Here is a 17,772-nt window from a genome sequence, read left to right as displayed (position 1 = left end):
TTAATGCTTGTTTGCCCAGAATGTTTCTGAGATGTAAACAGACTTAGTATCCCATCTGAAAGGGATTGAATCAACCCTGTATTTCTGTGGAAGTATACGATGTGCAGAAATCTGAAAAGCATCATGGGTGCCTCTGCTGTGGTTGTAGGGGGATTCCTGCTCCACCTTTAGCTCAGGAGGTTGAGGATTAAGACCCAGCACAGCCCACTGGTGCTGAGCTCCTGCAGCTGTCCCACGCTTGGGGACAGTAATAGAAGCAAAGGAGTAGAGAGGAGAGGGCTGCTGGTGGGCCTTCACAGCCCTGATGGAGGGGTGATTAGGCTGTCTTCCTCCTCAGGCAGCTGCAGACAGCCCTAATGTGTTAGATAACACTGCAGTTCAGTAGCCGCATGCTAATACAAACTCATCTATCTTCATTTACTATCCTGCTGCTGTTCTTTCCTTTTTCCCTTCTGTTAGTGCTCAGGTTGGCTGACATGCTGATAGTTTATCAGCTCGGTAGGGCTAAGCCATGGTGTTTCCAGGCTGGGAGGTGACAGTGGGGTGCTGCAGGGATGCCCGCAGTGCTGGAGCTGGCAGCGTCTGTGTGTGCTGCTGATGCTGCGGGTAGAAGGACTGAGAGATTCTAAATCCACACTGCTGATCCTTTGTTAAGCTGAAGAGCTCTGGGCTCTTCCAGGAACCTGCATTCAGGTAGCAGATTTTCTACCTAAGCCTGCCTGCATTGTCTGTAGGGTTATTTTTCTGTTCTGTGCCCATAGGATGCTGCAGCTGCATGCTGTTGCTTCGGGGTGGCTTTATGAAGCAGGTTGCTTGAAAGACTGGCATGTCAGGAGTAGGATAACTGGAGCTCTGTGGGTGGAAGTTTGGGCCGTGAGGTTTTTGGTAACTGGTGCTAATGGATGAGGGTTTTTTAATGTAATAATGAATCGTGTGAATGGGAACACAATCTGCTTGTTTTAGAGGATCAAACCTGAGGGGAAGAATGACACCGAGGTATTTATTGGCCAGAAATTGGCTCTACCTGAAATCCATCATCAGAATCTCAGAATGTGATGAGTTTCCGATGGAGTGAAAGAGGGCTTAGTACTTTGTTGCTGGGTCTGGTATCTCACAAGATGAGGCCTGGTGTATGTGTAATGATTCGCAGCTGTTTATTATAATTTCCTTTGACTAATGTACAGATGAACGCAGAATTCTCAAATGCCGTCTCAATAAATGCCAGAAATAGGCACAGCAGGGTTCTTCTGATTTCACATAAGCAGCAAGTTACTTTGTGAAGGCAATTACAGGCGTGTAATGTAGGGAGTTATGGGGTGAGGTCTGTGACTGCCACATATTCATTTCAGAGTTTGTCTGGGAAGCACTGATCCTGTTTGTGGGTAGAGCCTTGCAGCTCGCTGTTGGCACAGGTTCTTCAGACACTAATAAATGTTTCCTGTTAGAAATTGATGGGGCACTTGCCTTTCTTTCCTCCCACACCTCATATTGCCCAGTGTAAGTCAGCAGAGGGGATTTTCTCCCTTTCCCAGCCTTGAGAGGAGACGTGCCTTTTACAAAGCACGGGCAAGTGTAAAGGAAGCCAACGGAGCGGCAGGCAGCGTTGGCTGCAGATGTGGGCTTCGACACTGCAGAAGATCAAGACAGATTTGGGAAAATCCTGCTTAATCCCTGAAAGCTGCCAGGTACTCCAGTGGCACGCGTTCACCATTCGAAACGCAGCACAGAGCCCTCAGACCAGGTTCTCATCCCCGCTGAGGCACAGACTAAGTGATAAATTTGTACTGATTAACATCTTCTTCCCAGAGTCCTGCAGTCACCCCGAATATATTGCTTTTATTGCTGTTGTCATTGGTTATTTGTACCTGGGTAGTGTTTAGGAAACTCAGTCATATATCAAGATCCCATTGAGTTAGGCTTGGTACAAATGAACAATAAAATGACTAACAGTATTCCACAGACCTTACAGTTAATGACTTAACTAATTACTCTAATTAATCTGTGCAAAAATTGGGGAGTTTGCTCTGAGACCTTTCGAAAAATTAGTAAACATATATTGTCCTTTCTTCTGTCGTATGTTATCTCATCTGTAGGTTTATCTCTGCCCTTGATTATATGGAAGCACATGGCTGTTCATTCCAGGAGTGAGGGAGCACAGAGTTCCCACTCAGCCCTCATTTACCTAAGGTACCTTCTGGTGTCTGTCCATCTCTGAGCCAGGGAGAGTGGGCTGGTACTGAGCAGTGCTTTGGGTTAGCAGGGGATCTGCACATGTTGACTGATGGAAGGGTGAGGATTGTTTGGGTTTGTTTGTGGAGCACATTGGCTTTTGTGTCCCTTTCAAAGGCTTTTTCCAGGAAGGATTGGTTTGTTTGAGGCTAGTCTAGTTGAAACGGACATCGTGCTTCATAGAAGAATGCATGTATTGGGAGTGTGATATATCATTTGGCCTGAAGGACTCGATGCTGTCCTTCCAAATGCGTCCTCTCAGCAATTTGGCCTTTTAAAAAGAAATATGTATTTTTTAGCTAGGTATTTTCTATAAGCTCATACTGTGCCTTTCTTCCTGGGCTTGTAACTATACTCATTTTGGAGCTTAGATATTCTCAGCACAGACACAGTTGGTATTTTTCTGCATCATCTTCACCCCCCTCCCCTGTGTACATCATTAAGCATCTATGTGCACACAGGAAAGCTTTGGTTTAATCTGCTGCCTACCTGCCTGGTGCCAGAACTAGGGTGGTATCTCCAGGAGGCGATGATGGATACGGGTAAGTGACGGCAGTGATGTGTAACAGGGAAAACGTTTCCCATATCTGAAATGAGACTCCTTAAGTGTGCAGCCCCAAATGGTAGTGACCCTTAGGAAATTGCTCACTGTCCTGGAGAGAAAGGAGTCTGTCTCGAGGCCTGCAGTGAGGTGAAGGAATCTCTTCATGTCGGACTCCCATGGAGCCATTAGCACCTTGGGTTCACCAGTTCAGATACTTGTTTTAATCCACAGAAGTGGCACAGAGAGCAGTTGCCAGTATTGCAGTGTCTTTGGGTGCTGTCATGCGAGCTGCAAGCTGCATACCCTTTTGCCCAGGAATTGACATGGGTTTGTGAGGTATGGAGTGTACTTCCACTCACAGAAATTAGTAAGTTGCTCTGAAGTTCACGTGCTGTATGGCAAGGCAGCAGCAGTACATCATGCTCACAGGTTCCCTCTGCATTTTGTCCAGGGAAAACTTTCACAGGGTTATGAAGCTGAAGTTCAATATCAGACTTAAAAGTCCCACAGTCTTTGTTTCAAGCCCGCGTACGTACCTGAGTTGCATACTGATGCCAAACCAGCACCAACCTCTGAATGTGTTCAGCTTGGCACTTCAGAGCTTGAATTTCTGATAGCAATATGTTTTGTCAATAATTTGGAAATTGGGTAAGAGAGGATCTGGAGAAATGAGTACAGAGCAGCTTGAGATCACACTCAGCATGGTTATTAAGGAGAAAAGGTTCTGGTACCCAGGGCTGTCTGAAGACCTGAAACATGGAGGGCTGAGATGCCTGAAGTGAGGGCTTGGTCATGGTGCAGAAAGTGTAGGAAGGAAAGGAAGGGCTGTGTGCCTGCCCAGCAGACCTGCCTGGGGATCCAGGGCTGTGGCTTGGAACCACAGAGCCAGAAATAAGTTCATGGGCTCAGAGTCATCATGGCAGTGCTGGGTGGTTAAACCAGAAGCAGAGGTATGAAATTCTGCCATGATGGAGGACTTGGTACAGGAAAAGTGGCACTGTTGCTCAGAATAACTTACTCCTCCTCATTCCACTTAGAGAATATTTATTGTACCCAGTTTAAGCCCAAAAGATGAGTTGGGAGAGCATCTTTCTGCTCCTCACTTCCCGCTCAGCATTTCTTTGTTCTCTTTGAATTATAGATCCAAGTTGCTCTTGAGTGTTGTCAAAAGGTGACATTTCCTTAATAAGTAAGCATGAAGAAATGAATGTAATGCAGTTGTTATTTTTTTTTCTCTTGACCTGCATCTGGAGCAGGAGCTGTGTTTTGCTCATAAATAAATAATTTCCCCAAGGAGAATTTGATCTCTGCTAACTCAGGATGTGTGGGAGGCTTTGTCATGGCAATGAGGAAGAAAGAGTTGTGGATCCTTGGAGGTATCTTTGGGAAAGAGTGGGGGAAGAGAACTGATGCCCACTGGTCCTTGTGTGCGTTGGCAGAGTGGGGCCTGTCCTGCTGGAGAAGCTGGTCTGTGCTGTGGGTCCTCAGCTCCTTTGAGCCCAGGGCCCCTGCTGAGCTCTGGTGTTCATTCTCTGCTGTAAGCACGGGATTTGTAATACTGTAAAGTGATCCCTCCCTTTCCTGAGAAGGGGCAACATCTTTTCCATGGCATCTTCTCCATGGCACCCCCAGTACTTATGGAGCAGTGAAGGGATGCAGCTCTGGATTTGGTGGCTCAGTGTCTGCTGCAGCAGTGTATTCTTCTGGGAATCCGAATCCCTGCTAAGCCTGACCTGGAGGAGCAAGGAGCTGATAAATGAGGTTGCTGACCCTTGGTGTCGCACAAGAACCCTTTTATTCCCCTTAAGTATTTTAATCTGCTGAAGGTGAGCAGGGCAGGCTTCATGAGGCTGGTGTTAATTTCATTTCTCTCTAGATAGATGGGAAAGCAAGAGGAAGGTAGAACCCACTGTTGGGCAGTTGCAGTGTACTTCCCAAATCGCTCAGGATGATGAATCAGAGGATTAATTAATGTCTCATTTTTCTCCCTGCGTGCCTAGGAAGATCAGTGGTAAGGCATTTTAATTATTTTTTGTAAGTAAGTATCAGCACAAAAAGAACAGCTGATTTCTGTGTGCTGTGTAGCAGTAGGGGTACATTAGCACAGTTGTTAGGGGTAAATGAGTCTGAGTTCACGGGAAGCTGGGTGGGAGTCCCTGGGCTGATGGTGGCTGCCTCTGGGCAGGTCTGAGCTGTGGCTTGGCCTTAATGGAACCAAAATGTGTCACTGCAGGATGACAAGGAAAGAAGGGCTGTGTGCTTTTAGGGCTGGGGAACTGCCAGGGAATTGAGGTGCAAATTGCATCTGTGTGGGAAGTCCTGGCTCCATGGCAAACATAGGGCAGATCATTGCAGAGAAGAGGGTTGGTGAGGATGAGGCTTTTCCCATTTCTACAGTAATTTTTTCTATCTGTGTTACCTTGGACTGGACACGTTCTGTGTTTGACTATCTAGAATATGGGTGGGGTATGCTTTCAGGTCTGTTCTCTTGGGGTGCCAAGCACAGCGGGACTGAGAGGCTGTTGTACTGCATACCCTGCGGTACCGAGTGTTACAGAATGAGCAAGGGCAGTCCTCCTTCAGGTGGCTTAAAATCCAAGTCTCATCTTTAGCTCCCTCTCAGGAGTGCTTTGAGCATTAGTTATGTCTTTGAAGCACTTAGTGCCTATCATCATCCTCTTTCTATAGAAACATGAAGTTAAACTGTCACAGATCTGTGACCTCTTAGGAGCAGTTCCCAAAGCTGCGGTGTAACCATTCCTAAATTTGCATTGGCAGTAGAGAGCATGCTGAGGTTCTCCTTCCTAGAAGCCTATGTCTGGCAAAGTGTTTAAGCATGTGCTTTACTTATACACTTGAATAGCTTCACCAAGTTCACTACTCTGATTTTGATAGCGAACTACTTAAGCGAGGCTCTTCCTTCGCCACAAGCAATAGAGACAGAATAGAGCAGCTCCAGTTTGCTGTCTGAGGTTGTGCTCGTGTTCACTGCAATAACACACACATTTCATAAAACACCTTGGAACCGTTAACAGTGGTATTTTGGAGAATGCAGATGTGTACAAGAACAGAGGCATCACAGTGGAGAATATTTCTCTCAGATGACCAAATTAATGTCTTTATTTCTGTCCTTAGATGTTGTGAGTCGTAGTGTGTCACCCCTATGACCTATTTGCAAAGCACAAGCAGATGGGAAGAAATTTGAAGAGCAGAAGCACTCTCTGGGGTGTCCTGTGAGTCTGAGAGCACTGAATGCACACCAGTAAACCAACAATAAATTGTTTCAGCTGCTGAGTGAGAGCAGCATCTGAGCACAGCCAGAGCAAGTATTATAAAAGAAATTAAGTGCACTAAGCAGAGCCCTGTAAAATAGACTTTCTTGACCTTAAAAAGTAGCAAGTTCACAGCTCAGCAAAATGCAGTTGGAAGGAAGAGGCACATACAAGCTTGTTGAAGATGATTGTATTAACCCTGAGCATAACAATTGTATGTTGGATGTAAGGTGTTCATATTTATTTTGGGAAAGTCCACTGTGGACAATAACTCCTGTAATTACCTCGCTCTTTACTGCTTTAATGAACAGGTTTAGGGGTAGCCCAGGGAAGGATTGTACAAAGCAAAGGGTCCCTGTACATGAACTCGGGAGCACAGTGAGTCTGAGAAGCACTGTTTCTCAGTGTACAGTGCCACATACCTTTCTGCCACTGATTCCCAGCTTTTTGGTATAGCATTTCGGTGGCGTAAGTACTCTTTCTTGGGTTAAAAATACCACCTGTACTCACCTATCTCTCTTCTTAAGTGAGAATTAGGGAAGGAGAAGGAAGTTCCTTGGTCGGCATCAGCAAGCAGGAAACTGCTGCAGCAGCTTTCTGACTCCACTTTCTGCCCTATCCCTTCCGTGGGCCCCTGGTGGTTCTGCACAGCATCATGGGCTTAACACAATCTGTATGCCAAAATGCCCCAAGCAGCACCAGCATTGAATTTGTGAAGCCTATGATAAAACTGGCTGTCTCCTCATTTCCTTCCTTGCCACATAGCCCTTACCAACAGGCCAATGCCTAGAGAAAAGATGTGCTTTACAAAAAAGAAAACTCAAACGTGTCGGTGGAAGCCACAAACACTAGCAGCTTGTTGTGGAGATGTGATCAGGGAATATCAGATTCCTTGTGAAAATGAGAGGGCAGAGGACAGTTTTTAAGCTTTGAATACAAATTAATGTTGGCTCGTGCTTTTGTGGGTTCTGCTCTTTTCCCATTTCCAGATTTGTTTGAGGGCTGTGATGGGTGAGCACAGATTGCAATGCCCAAAGAAGCTGAATTTTACTCAGGAGCATAAAAGTAGGTGCCCTGAGCCCACCAAAAAGCTCACTTGGCCCTGAGGTTCTGGCTGAGGAGGGTAGGAGTGAATGCTGAGCACAAACAGTTGGCAGGATGGCCCCCACGAGCCTCTGCATCAGTGCAAATGAGAGAGATGATGATCTGCAGCTGGGAGCAGAAGAATTTGGGAACTTGAGCTGTCTTTACTGTGAGAGAAGTTATAATGAGCAATGTCTCCTAATTTTCCTTTGTGCTTTCTGGGGCTTGAATTGGGTCTCAGAATAAATGAGACCTCCGTGTACTGCTGCCGCCGGCTTTTCTCAGCACGTCCTGCATGTACCTGGCACTGCTGCTGTGCTGATTTCCACACAGTTCAAATGGGAAAGCAAGATGGTTTGTACTTGCTTGAATTTCAGTCTTGTTTATGAGAGTAAAGTTACTGAGAATAGTTTAATTCCTCACTAGAATTACCTCTTGGCTGACCAGTACAAATATGCAAGTGTTCATTCTACCCTGGACTTTTCTCCTTTGAGCTCCTGTGTCCCTGACTGTCTGAGGATGCACCAGCTCAGCTGGTGTGTATGGGAATAGCTTGAGTGCTTCAGCAGAGTCCATCAAGTGCAAAGCTGATGTTTGCAGAATTAATACCCCATTAGGAGCAGGGACCAGGGGCCTTGTCTTTCTTTTGAATGGTGACCCACCCTAAATTGATCTTGGAAGTTGCTGGAACAGTTTCAGGTTTTTAATATGAAGTCCTGCCATGTTTTACGAAGGGTTACATTGCTAAGCTGCTAGTATAGACTCTTCTTAAAGTATTTCTTTGTGTTTTAGATAGCTGTATGTTAACTCACTGCAAATGTTGTGATGGACAAAGCTTTTAGTGTTGCTCTTTAACCTCACTGCTGCCATCAGTGTGAAGAGAAGCCATGATGCCTCATTCCTGGACTGAGATTCACTTCTCATGGTGAATCTGTAATAGGAACTGTGTGTCTTGAAGCCCCATTTTCCCTCTAGCAGCACGCCCTTGTTGCTTCCTTATTGCTACCTGGGCATGATGGTGTTTTATGATGGCTCCTGCCAACTTAAAATAACAGTGGGAAGATTGCTTTAGAGTGTTTTATACACTTGATGGAAATTCACTGCTGTGTGTTGGTGGGGAAGTGGTTGTGCCTGCATCCTGGTAAGATTGAATCGCTGAAAGCAGGCCTTAGGCAGGGCTTAATCAAGTGAGCTCTCTGGAGCTCTTGAACATCTTGAACATGGATGCAGTGTGCCTGGAGTCAGCTGTCTCTCTGAATGATCTCAATGATGTTTTCGACCCCGATTTTCCTTTTTCTTAAACCTTTTGATCTACTACTACTTGGCGGGTTTTTTTTTTTTTTGCCTCTTTTCAAGTAAAAGCATATATTTCCAGAATACAGTGGTCCCATGTGTTAGTCAGAGATATAAATCTGTATTCGTGTCATAATGTTCAAGTGAGATTGCTACAACACATTCTTTTCTTTGCCTTTCTGCACACGCTCCTCATCCATCCCCCTGCACAGATCCCAGTCTGTTATCTGGAGCTGCGAGTCAGATGCTGGCGCTGCATATGTCACTCCTCCACTTGGCAACTGCTTCAAATACATCAATACCTTGCCTGCAAAATGTGCATCCTTTCCTACAACACACGTGTCTTGTCCCTTCTGATGCAATGCTGTGGTTATTATTTAATTGCAGAGAGCATGCCGAGCTGCCTGCCTGTCACAGGAATTCCTTTTCCTCCAGCTGATGTGGAGATGCAGACCCCATGGGGCATGAGGAGAAGGGGGAGAGAGTGCTGGAAGGCCATATCCATTGGAAATCCCCACGTTCAGGTGTTATCCATCCATTGCAGGCAGCCCCTTCCTGACTGCGTGTGGTTGGTGCCTTGGTTTGATGTCTCATCTGAAAGGTGCAGCTCCCGGGGCTGTGATGTTAGTGCTTGGGAAGAGCATTGCTCTCATTAAACGGCCAGGAGTGCCTCACACACATCCTGGTTTTTCCTTGGGATATTCATCACCTTCGCTCTTGTTTTCCCTATCTGAATTAGATATTTATGCATGAGCACCTGCCTGTTTTCCCTGCTCCCATTCCAGGAGCCTGGTCTCCTTGGTCTTCTGATTCTGAACCAGTTCTGCTGCTAAATCCTGCTTCTTTTTTCTTTCGTGATGAGTAACTTAAAAATGTGCAGCAGAATCATCAGTGCTAATATTATCTTTGGGCTTTCAGAGGGCATACATCTGTGTCTAAGCTCTTCTACTAGTCCCAGGTTTTAGAGTTAACTGTATCAGTCCTTTGAACTGAACGGCCTCAGCTGGTTGAAGGATTCCTGTTATTTTGTGCCTGAGGTGAACTGTGATCAGGAAATTCATTTCCATCCTGAACTTTATAGTGCAATGGCTGGAACAGAGCAAGACTGGCTTTGAAATTCTCCTGAGGACCATCTTCTGTCTGCAACAGGTGCCAGTGTTCCCTCTGGCTCTGAAGGTAATTGCTCTGTGTTTCCATTTCCATATAGATAAGAAAACTTCAATTACCCATGTGTGCATGTATATACATAAAAACGTGTGTAAACGTATATTTATATTAAGCATTTCAAACCAGTCTCTAAACTCTTTGCAGTTTGAGAGCACACTCTTCTTCCATCATTTTCATGGAGTACAAAGTGGGAAGGAAGCTTTGGAAGTTGCCCTGCTGCTCTGTGCATGATCTCAGCTGTGCTTCCATCCTCCTGGATAGAGATGTTGATTTAAACTGTCCTTGAGCATGTTTAATTGGGAACTGTTCATGTCCTGTTCTGGTGCTTGCATAGCAGGACTGCTGGAAAACTTGTGATTCTCACACCCACTCATCACAGTGACTTGAATGAGTTGGACAAGCACGTTTTACTAAGAATTATTCAGTTTTTCACCTACACCAGAGCTTCCTTAGAGATTAAACACATTGGATTGCAGGTAGAATGCACTGTGTTTTCAGTTTGTGCCTGGTTGGGATCCCTGCTTGCCAACCATGGGCCCATCAGGATCCATCATCTGCTTTCTTGAGTTCCCTGCTGTCATTCAGCATGAAGCCAGCGGTTTGAGATCTTGCAGCCACCTTCAGCCCACGGACACACTGAAGTTTCTCTCTGCAGTAAACCAACACATCATCTGCATGGCCGAGGACGTGAAGCAGCTCGGTCGGACCCTCACAGCTGCTCCAAAGGATTCAGATGCTGTCATTGGAAAAGTACAGTCCAAATGGGAGCAGATAGCAGTGAAACTTCAGTGCAGGGTTTGGTCTGCAGCCTGCTCAGTGTTTGATGCTGAAATGATCCTGTGTCTTGCAGTGCCTTTACTGCTGCACTGAGTGCCTTTTGTGAGGGCTGAAGGATGCTGTGGGGAAGGAGTGAGTGCACAGGGAGGCTGCTGGAGCTGGGTGTGTTCTGTACTGCCTGCACAGAGAGCTGTGTGCTATGCAGATGTGACCCACAGTCAGAGGAAGGGGCATTATGTAGTGTAATAAACAAGTCTGAGCAAAGGCTGGGGAAAAATAGTGGAAAAACTGCTGCAGGGAGAAAGAGAAAATGTGTTCGTAGGTCTGTGGCTCCACCAAAGCTGCAAAAGAAAATTGGTGCCTGTTAGTCTGCCAATTACCCTTATCTTTAATGAGCCTTCCTTTTAATAGGCTGTATTTGCAGCATTCAGCAAGACAACACTCAGAACTACAGCAGTTCTCCATAATTTCCAGCATTACCTATGACATTTACCCCCTGGTGTCTATTCTGTTTCTCATTCGGTGCCCCTGAAGGTCTATCCCTTGCGTCATTTCTTTCCATCCTGGCCAGGAGATCAGAGTGAAGCAGTTTCAGCAGCGTAACATGTAACCCATATCATTTAGCTCATCTTCTCTGCTATTCCTTTCCCGAGTTGGGAATTTCTCTTTGGCCTCCAGACCCCTGGAAGAAGTGAGGCTGCAATCGCACATCCCTGCCAGGGCCGCTCCGCGCAGCTCGGCTTGGAAGAGCGATGCCCTTAATTTTCTCTTTGTGCATCCTTTATTTCCAGTTTGAGGCTCATCTCTTGTATTTATCACTTCTCGAGCAGGGAAGGCTTTGTTACTGTGAGGGTGAAGACACGTGCCTTTAAATCCAGACTGCGTGCTCTGTAACACACGTGGCAGGATGGCGTAAACGAACGCTAAGGGACACAACTCGAAGCTCTCACCCGTTATTTGCCTTTTGGAAATCTTACGTTATTTGCTCTCATTCATCCCCTTCTCCATCTCAGTTCTCAGGCTCAGGACCCCTGTTCTTCAGTTTCAGCTGCCTTTCTCTATTCCCCAGCCTTAACAAAGGACGCTCCCTTGCTGTAAGGTTGTATGGGGAGGGTTAACGTTTTCTTTCATCCAGGCTGAAGCATAGCAGAATGCTTTTCCAACAGGCCTGCTGCCTGGGGAGCCTGTTTGGTGGGGCACTTTATAAATGAAGGCCGTGTATCACACTATATTGCGCTTTACCATAGGTTTTCTCTATCCCAGAAAGCTCCTGTCTCCTGGTGAAATATACTGCTGGTTTAAGAAGGGAATAATATATTTACTGTAACTGTCCAAGAATGGTTTGGCTGTAGAGATGAGATTTTTATATTGTCTTGAAAAAAACAAGCCTTTGTCAGTCCTTGGGGAGTGCAGTGTGGCCGTTTCAGCAGGAGGGGCTCCAATATTAGCAGGTGTTGGTGTCCTTCCTTCCTGCTATTCCTCCAACACAGGAGCAGTACGTGACTCTTGTTTCAAAGCTGAGAGGTTTTGAGAAAAAAAAACATCATTTCTAAGCTTCGTGTAGAGCAAATGCGGCTTAAGGATGACCGAAGCTCCGAGCTGTTCAGAGCTCTGATCTGTGCTGGGTATCTGAGCTGGATGCGGCCCGTTTCCATCTCATGGACTCACAAAATTCACTAGAGAGTCTCCGAGGATCAGCCCTTTTGTGGGGGATTATTGCTGTTTATCACTATAGATAGGCTGGAGCAGGCCTCAGGAAAGATGTCCTGGCAGCAGCTCAGCACTCCTGCCTTGGTGCCTGCCCAGAATGATAACAGAGTAGGTCTGTGGCTTGGAAATGTGACTGTTCTTAATTCTTAGCCCAATTCTTCAAGGAAATAAGCTCATGCCATTATTTGCTCTTCCTTGCTCGTTGTGTCTCTGTGCTGTGGCACTGCAGGCCAGTTTCAGGCAGCTTTGGCAAAGGGCTGGAGGCTCTCAAAGTGCACGATGCTGGAAGCATACTGCTACTAGCAGGCCACAGCAAAAGGCTGTGCTGAAAACTAGCCCTGGGCAGCTGTGTATTGGGAGCAACTGGCTGCAGAAGTGATTTTGCCTCTTTGCTTCTGCTCCACCACAGGCACTTAATCATTCACTGCAGTGAATGTGGTACTGGAGATGTCTGGTCCTGTGAGAAACAAGTGGTGTTTCCATGCTGACTGTGATGGGCACATAGAAAATGAAAGATGCATGTGCTGCCTCCAGGAACCCCACTTTGTAGCTCCAAGCTCCTGAGCAGTTGATTCTGCTGGCCAGGGCCTGCAGGTGTCAGTGGGGAGTGCTGGGCTGTGCTGGGGCTGATGTCCAAGGTTTTGTCAAATATGTTTAAGACTTCTGGAATTATGTTCTCCTTTGGGCAGCCCTAAAACGGAACGAGTACAAGCAAATGGGTGAATGGATTGGCCGACTGAGGGCTGTGCTAAGCACTGTTTTTCAGTTCTGCCTCTCCTGAGGCATCCTTTCAGCCAGCTGGATGACATGAATTGCCAGGTGAGTTGTGCCACAATGCAAAGTGACACTCCAGCTGCACCAGTGAACCCTTCTGGCAGCCTCAGCTGGGGTGTGCCATGTTTAACCAGCATAAACACCTGCATCTCCCATTGCGTGGCACCTGGGAATTGTGACTGTCCCCATGGGTGATTCTGCTGTTGTGGCATTGGGAGAGAGGATGATGATCGCAGCATCAGTGCCCTGCCCAGTGTGTATGAATCAATCTCCTTCATTGATTCCTTTGGTTAAATGGCACAGATCTATCTGTGCTTACTGGGACAGCAGTTCATCTGCAGGAACAAACTTTGGGGCAGGTAATGCGTGAGTTGAGATAAATGGACGCTGGTGTGTGTATGCATCTAGTTGTCACAAGTGCAATCTTGGAAGAAAGCAGTTAATGGCATTATGAGCTTGTCAGTCAGAGCTGCTGAATGTGAAGTCATGTCTTGGCATTTCTCTGGTGCCTCTTCAATCAGCAGAAAGGCATCATTTTGCCAGACCTGAGCTACCTTGTGACAGGGGCACAGATAGGTCTGGGACGGCCCTTGTGCTTCCTGACCATGTTTCGGGAGAGGTAGAGTATGCACCATCCCCTTTTGTATCTTTCTTCTGGAATAAAAGAACAGAAGAGCAAGTAAGGAGGTTATCCTCGTGCTCTCCAGCAGTCTTCACCCTGTCCTCCCTACGCTCTTTGCTGGTGGGTGAGGGCTGAAGGTTTGCTGCAGTGTGCCCGGCCTGCAATTCCCGTGCAGCTGAATTCATTTGTGAAGAGGTCCTTGCTCCAGGCATCTCCTGCTGCAGGCAGTGGTGGCTCAGGTCCTCCAGGCTGAGTGGTCCTGGACAAGCTGGGACAGCTGGCTCCTGTGGTTGTTGGTGAGAGCTACATTCTTCTGCCTATTTGCAGGTATTTCACCTAGGTAGTCAGGAGCACGGTTGTATTATGCAAGATAGAGCTGAGCACCTGGAAGCCGAATCAGATCATCTGGTGTTTCAGTTAACCTTGGAGGGATGAGTCTCTCCCTGTTGCCTTCAAGTAGGGAGTTTTATCCATGCAGCCTCTGCCAGCTGCTGCTGCTCTGAAAGCCCCCACTTCTGTGCAGCCCTTCTTAGAAGCACATAGATTCAAAGCACCATTAGCAAAAGCACTGGGGAGGTGAGAAGTCTGTTGAAATGAGTGAAGAAAACCAAAATCAAGCTTGAAAAGGAAACTGGTGGATTCTGAAGAGCACATTTGGAAGGGCGTCACAGCTCTGTGTGAAATTGTTCTGACCAAGAAACAGAATTGCTGTTCAATAAGATGATTTCTCCTAGCTAGTGTTTTGGAAGAAGCATTTCATGGGGAGAGATGAAGAAGGAGGAATTTTATAAACTGAGTTGTCTTATAATGTATCAGTTAGATAAAGCCCTCAGCTGATCAGCTGAGGATGCTTTGTCTTTTTGGACAGGAAGCAGGACGTGATCTAGGAAATGTATGCACCATCAGGTGTGCTGTTCCTGAGCAGAAAATACCCAGTTTTGAAAAAACAAATGGCATTTCAAGAGAGTTACCTCTTTTGTGAGAATGTTTTTAAAAAATACTGAGTTTGATCTTCTGGAATCTGTCTGTAAGGGGAGACCTCATGGCTCCCTACAGCTCTGAAAGCATCTTGCAGCTAGGTGCGGGTCGGCCTCTGCTCCCAGGTCACACTGATAGGATGAGAGGTGATGGCCTCACATTGTGCTGGGGACATTCAGGTTGGATATTAGGAAAAACTTCTCCAGAAGAGCAGTCGGGCACTGGCACAGTGATGGGGTTACTGTCCCTGGGGGGTGGTCCAGAACCGAGGGGATGTGACAGTGAGAGACATTGCCAGTGGGCATGGTGAGTGGACAGGTGGACCTGGTCATCCTAGAGATCTTTCCAGCCTTAATGATTCTGTGAAGCTGTGATCTTATTGGCAGCAAAGGCAATAGATGATGGCAGCGTGGATGCCTGATCCATCCTCAAGTCTCAGCCAGCTTCTCCTTGCAGATGATTTGTTATTACAGTCCTCGGATGCAATCTAATCAAACCCAGTGTGGTCAGAGGCTCTGTCAGCTCTCAGAAGCTCTGGGCTGTTTGGAGGTCCCTTGTCAGAAGGAATAACAGCAACAATTTACATCCACGTATTTCAAACTGTGGTTTACATTCATAGGTGATTTTCTCACTGCCTCACAATACTGCTTTTTATGGAAAAAGTGTTAAAATATGTATCTTGTAGGTGGGGCAGCACAGTGTTTCTGTCCAGGATAGTGCTGGGATCGTGGTGCCCTGGAAATGACCTGAAGGTTGTTGGTTGTCCTTACATAAATAGCAGTGGTGAGGTCTCTTCTGCTCTCAGAATCAAAACTCTGCCATTAAAACGGAAACAAATATGTTCTGGTGTCTTAATTTAGAAAAAGGAAAAAACAACAACAACAAAAATCATCCGTCAGACTTTTTGTTTTCTGACAAAGACAAGCACAAGTCTCTGCTAATGAAAAATATTCAAATTTCAGGTGTCCTTTGTAATAAGTAATAACGTGAGTACAAACTTGGCTTCACAATCACCACCAAATCATCAATATAGCTCTTTTTGTGCAGCTCATTCTGATCTTTGCCTGTTTCCTTCAGCTATGCAGATATAAATAAATAATTCAACTTGATAAAGGTCCGGGTATGTTATACCATAAAAGATAAGAAAGCTTTGAGGGGAAATTGTTTTTAAATCCATAACATTTGTATGCTGTTCACTGTTCATCCTGAGCAAAAATTCATTCAGCTGGCAGTTAACCAACCCAATTTTATTCTTATTCTGTGTTCAACCTATCCTTCTCCTGGGGACATCTAACCTTATATGTAATTACCTCTCTTAGAGGGGAAGGGGGCCTGAATAACCTTCCTAACAGCTAAATAAATGCACAGATCCCTGGAACAGGTTATCAGTTGGATGCTGGTGGTAGAGCTATCAGGAGCAGCATGCTCGAACTGTGAAGAATATCAAAATTTGACTCATTTTCCCTCCTGTGTTGGGTCAAAGGACTGGAGTGAGAATTGTTTTCAGAAGACCAAAATAAAACGTCCCGTCTTCTTGGATTGCTTTTGTTTCTTTTTTGACTTGGAAGTAATGGTGACAAATTTAACAGTGACAGTGGCTCTCTTTCTCTCAAGGTCTGTCCAAGTCACTCGGTCTCATTGAAGGCTATGGTGGACGTGGCAAAGGGGGGCTTCCAGCCACCCTGTCCCCTGAGGAGGAGGAGAAAGCAAAGGGACCCCATGAGAAATACGGCTACAACTCCTACCTCAGTGAGAAAATTTCACTGGACCGTTCCATACCAGATTATCGTCCAACCAAGTAAGTACCACTGGCTTTGTGTCACCTGAGCCAGGGCTGATGGTCGCTTTCATGTGCTGCCAGGAATCTCTTAACTGTCCCTGAAGGATGGATGGGAGGGAGAGAGCTGGAGCACTTAAACCCTTTTGCACCTCAGTGGCAGAAGGACTTAAAAACTGAACATAAAGAGTAACAGATGTCTCCTGAGCAGTGACACCTCTGTCCAGACACAGGTGAAGAGGTCTCAGTGGTTGCAGTGGCAATACCCTCTCTATATTATTTCACTAAAAAGACCTTTAAGGTGATGGTGATGATGAACATTACCTACTAAGCACAATCTCACTTTAAATGAGATACCAGATCATTGTGAAGAGTGTGAGAAAAGCTACAGTAAAAGTTTATCTGTATGAAAGTTAATTTTAGATATGGCTAGCAGTATGCTCCTCAAAATAGGAAGGTGACAATTTTTCCAGGCCTGGAGTGACAGCTCTGATTGAAAAAAAATAAATATATATATATATATAGCTAAGAGAGATTTAGATTCTGAAAGATACATGTCCAAATGCCTGTGTCATTAGTGTGGTGACAGAGCTATTGCTTGGCATCTGCAAACCATTGAAAATCATGCAGCAAGGGGATGCAGCTACATGTCTCCAGCGTGCTGGCAAATTGTTAACGATGTGAGAGCATAGAGAGCTTTTGTTCCTTCACTTCTCTGCATGCTCCATGAATTTCAAGCAGCCACTCATAGTTTCCAAGGCTGTCAACCAATGACAACAGAAATATTTGGATGAGTTTTCAAAGGCATGGAGGCCCAGCCTCCGATCTGCTGGCACAGTCTGTCTGGACAAAATAAATTGCAGGTAGAAATTGCACCTTCGGCTATATGATATGCAAATCTCACTACAATGACAAATCCTTTAAGTGAGACCTTCTCTAGCAGTTACCTGAGTCTAAATTTCTTATTTCATTTCTCATCCAGAACTCTGACTTCTAGCAGAGCCAGCATTACTCTGTGAGAATTAATTTGAGAATTAATGCTTTTTTCAGATCTTCGAGGGAAGAAAAGGATTAATTCTGACATTTTTAGTTTTGCATTGTATTTTCCTTGGTCCCACTATCAGTCATTTCATGGGAGGGCGGTGGAGAGGACACAGCAGACGCAGCAGTTTATTACATATGCATCATTTTGGAGCTGGGCTAATACTTTGAAGGAGAGAATTTGTGGGTTGCACAGCTTAGTGAATTTTATCTATGCAGTAACTTCAGAGTGGTGGGGTTTTTTGGGTGTGTGTTGTTTTTTAGATCAGTTTTCTTGGTATCCTAAGAGAATGGCTGATGTGGTTATGAAATAAGCTTGCTTTTGCTGGAGGATTTGAAAAGTTTCAGCTTTTCCTGCTTCTGACTTCAAGATCCATTCGCTATTTTGTGCATGCGATTTTATGGCTGATTTTATGAAGGGTTTAATGCAAACCATTTAAGTCAAGTATCCTGGTCTCTGATTAAAATAGATTCAAGGCAAAGGAAATTAGCCTAAATGGTTTTG

At 45.6% G+C, this 17,772-nt stretch overlaps 1 protein-coding gene across 1 annotated transcript in view; it reads left to right on the top strand.

Annotated features, from left to right (window-relative positions):
• The window catches only part of GALNT17 (polypeptide N-acetylgalactosaminyltransferase 17), a 180,157-nt gene that overhangs the window by 30,320 nt on the left and 132,065 nt on the right, over positions 1 to 17,772 (top strand). The window contains exon 2 of the mRNA XM_065731702.1: positions 16,064 to 16,247. Coding sequence (XP_065587774.1) covers positions 16,064 to 16,247 — 184 coding nt within the window. The remainder of the gene's footprint in view (positions 1 to 16,063; positions 16,248 to 17,772) is intronic.

Source organism: Cyrtonyx montezumae, unplaced genomic scaffold (genome assembly GCF_038088225.1).
Source record: "Cyrtonyx montezumae isolate F1298 unplaced genomic scaffold, pur_monq_1.0 scaffold_15, whole genome shotgun sequence".
Taxonomy (NCBI): domain Eukaryota; kingdom Metazoa; phylum Chordata; class Aves; order Galliformes; family Odontophoridae; genus Cyrtonyx; species Cyrtonyx montezumae.
Note: the sequence above shows the minus strand (reverse complement) of the source record. Positions and strands in the feature narration are given on the sequence as shown.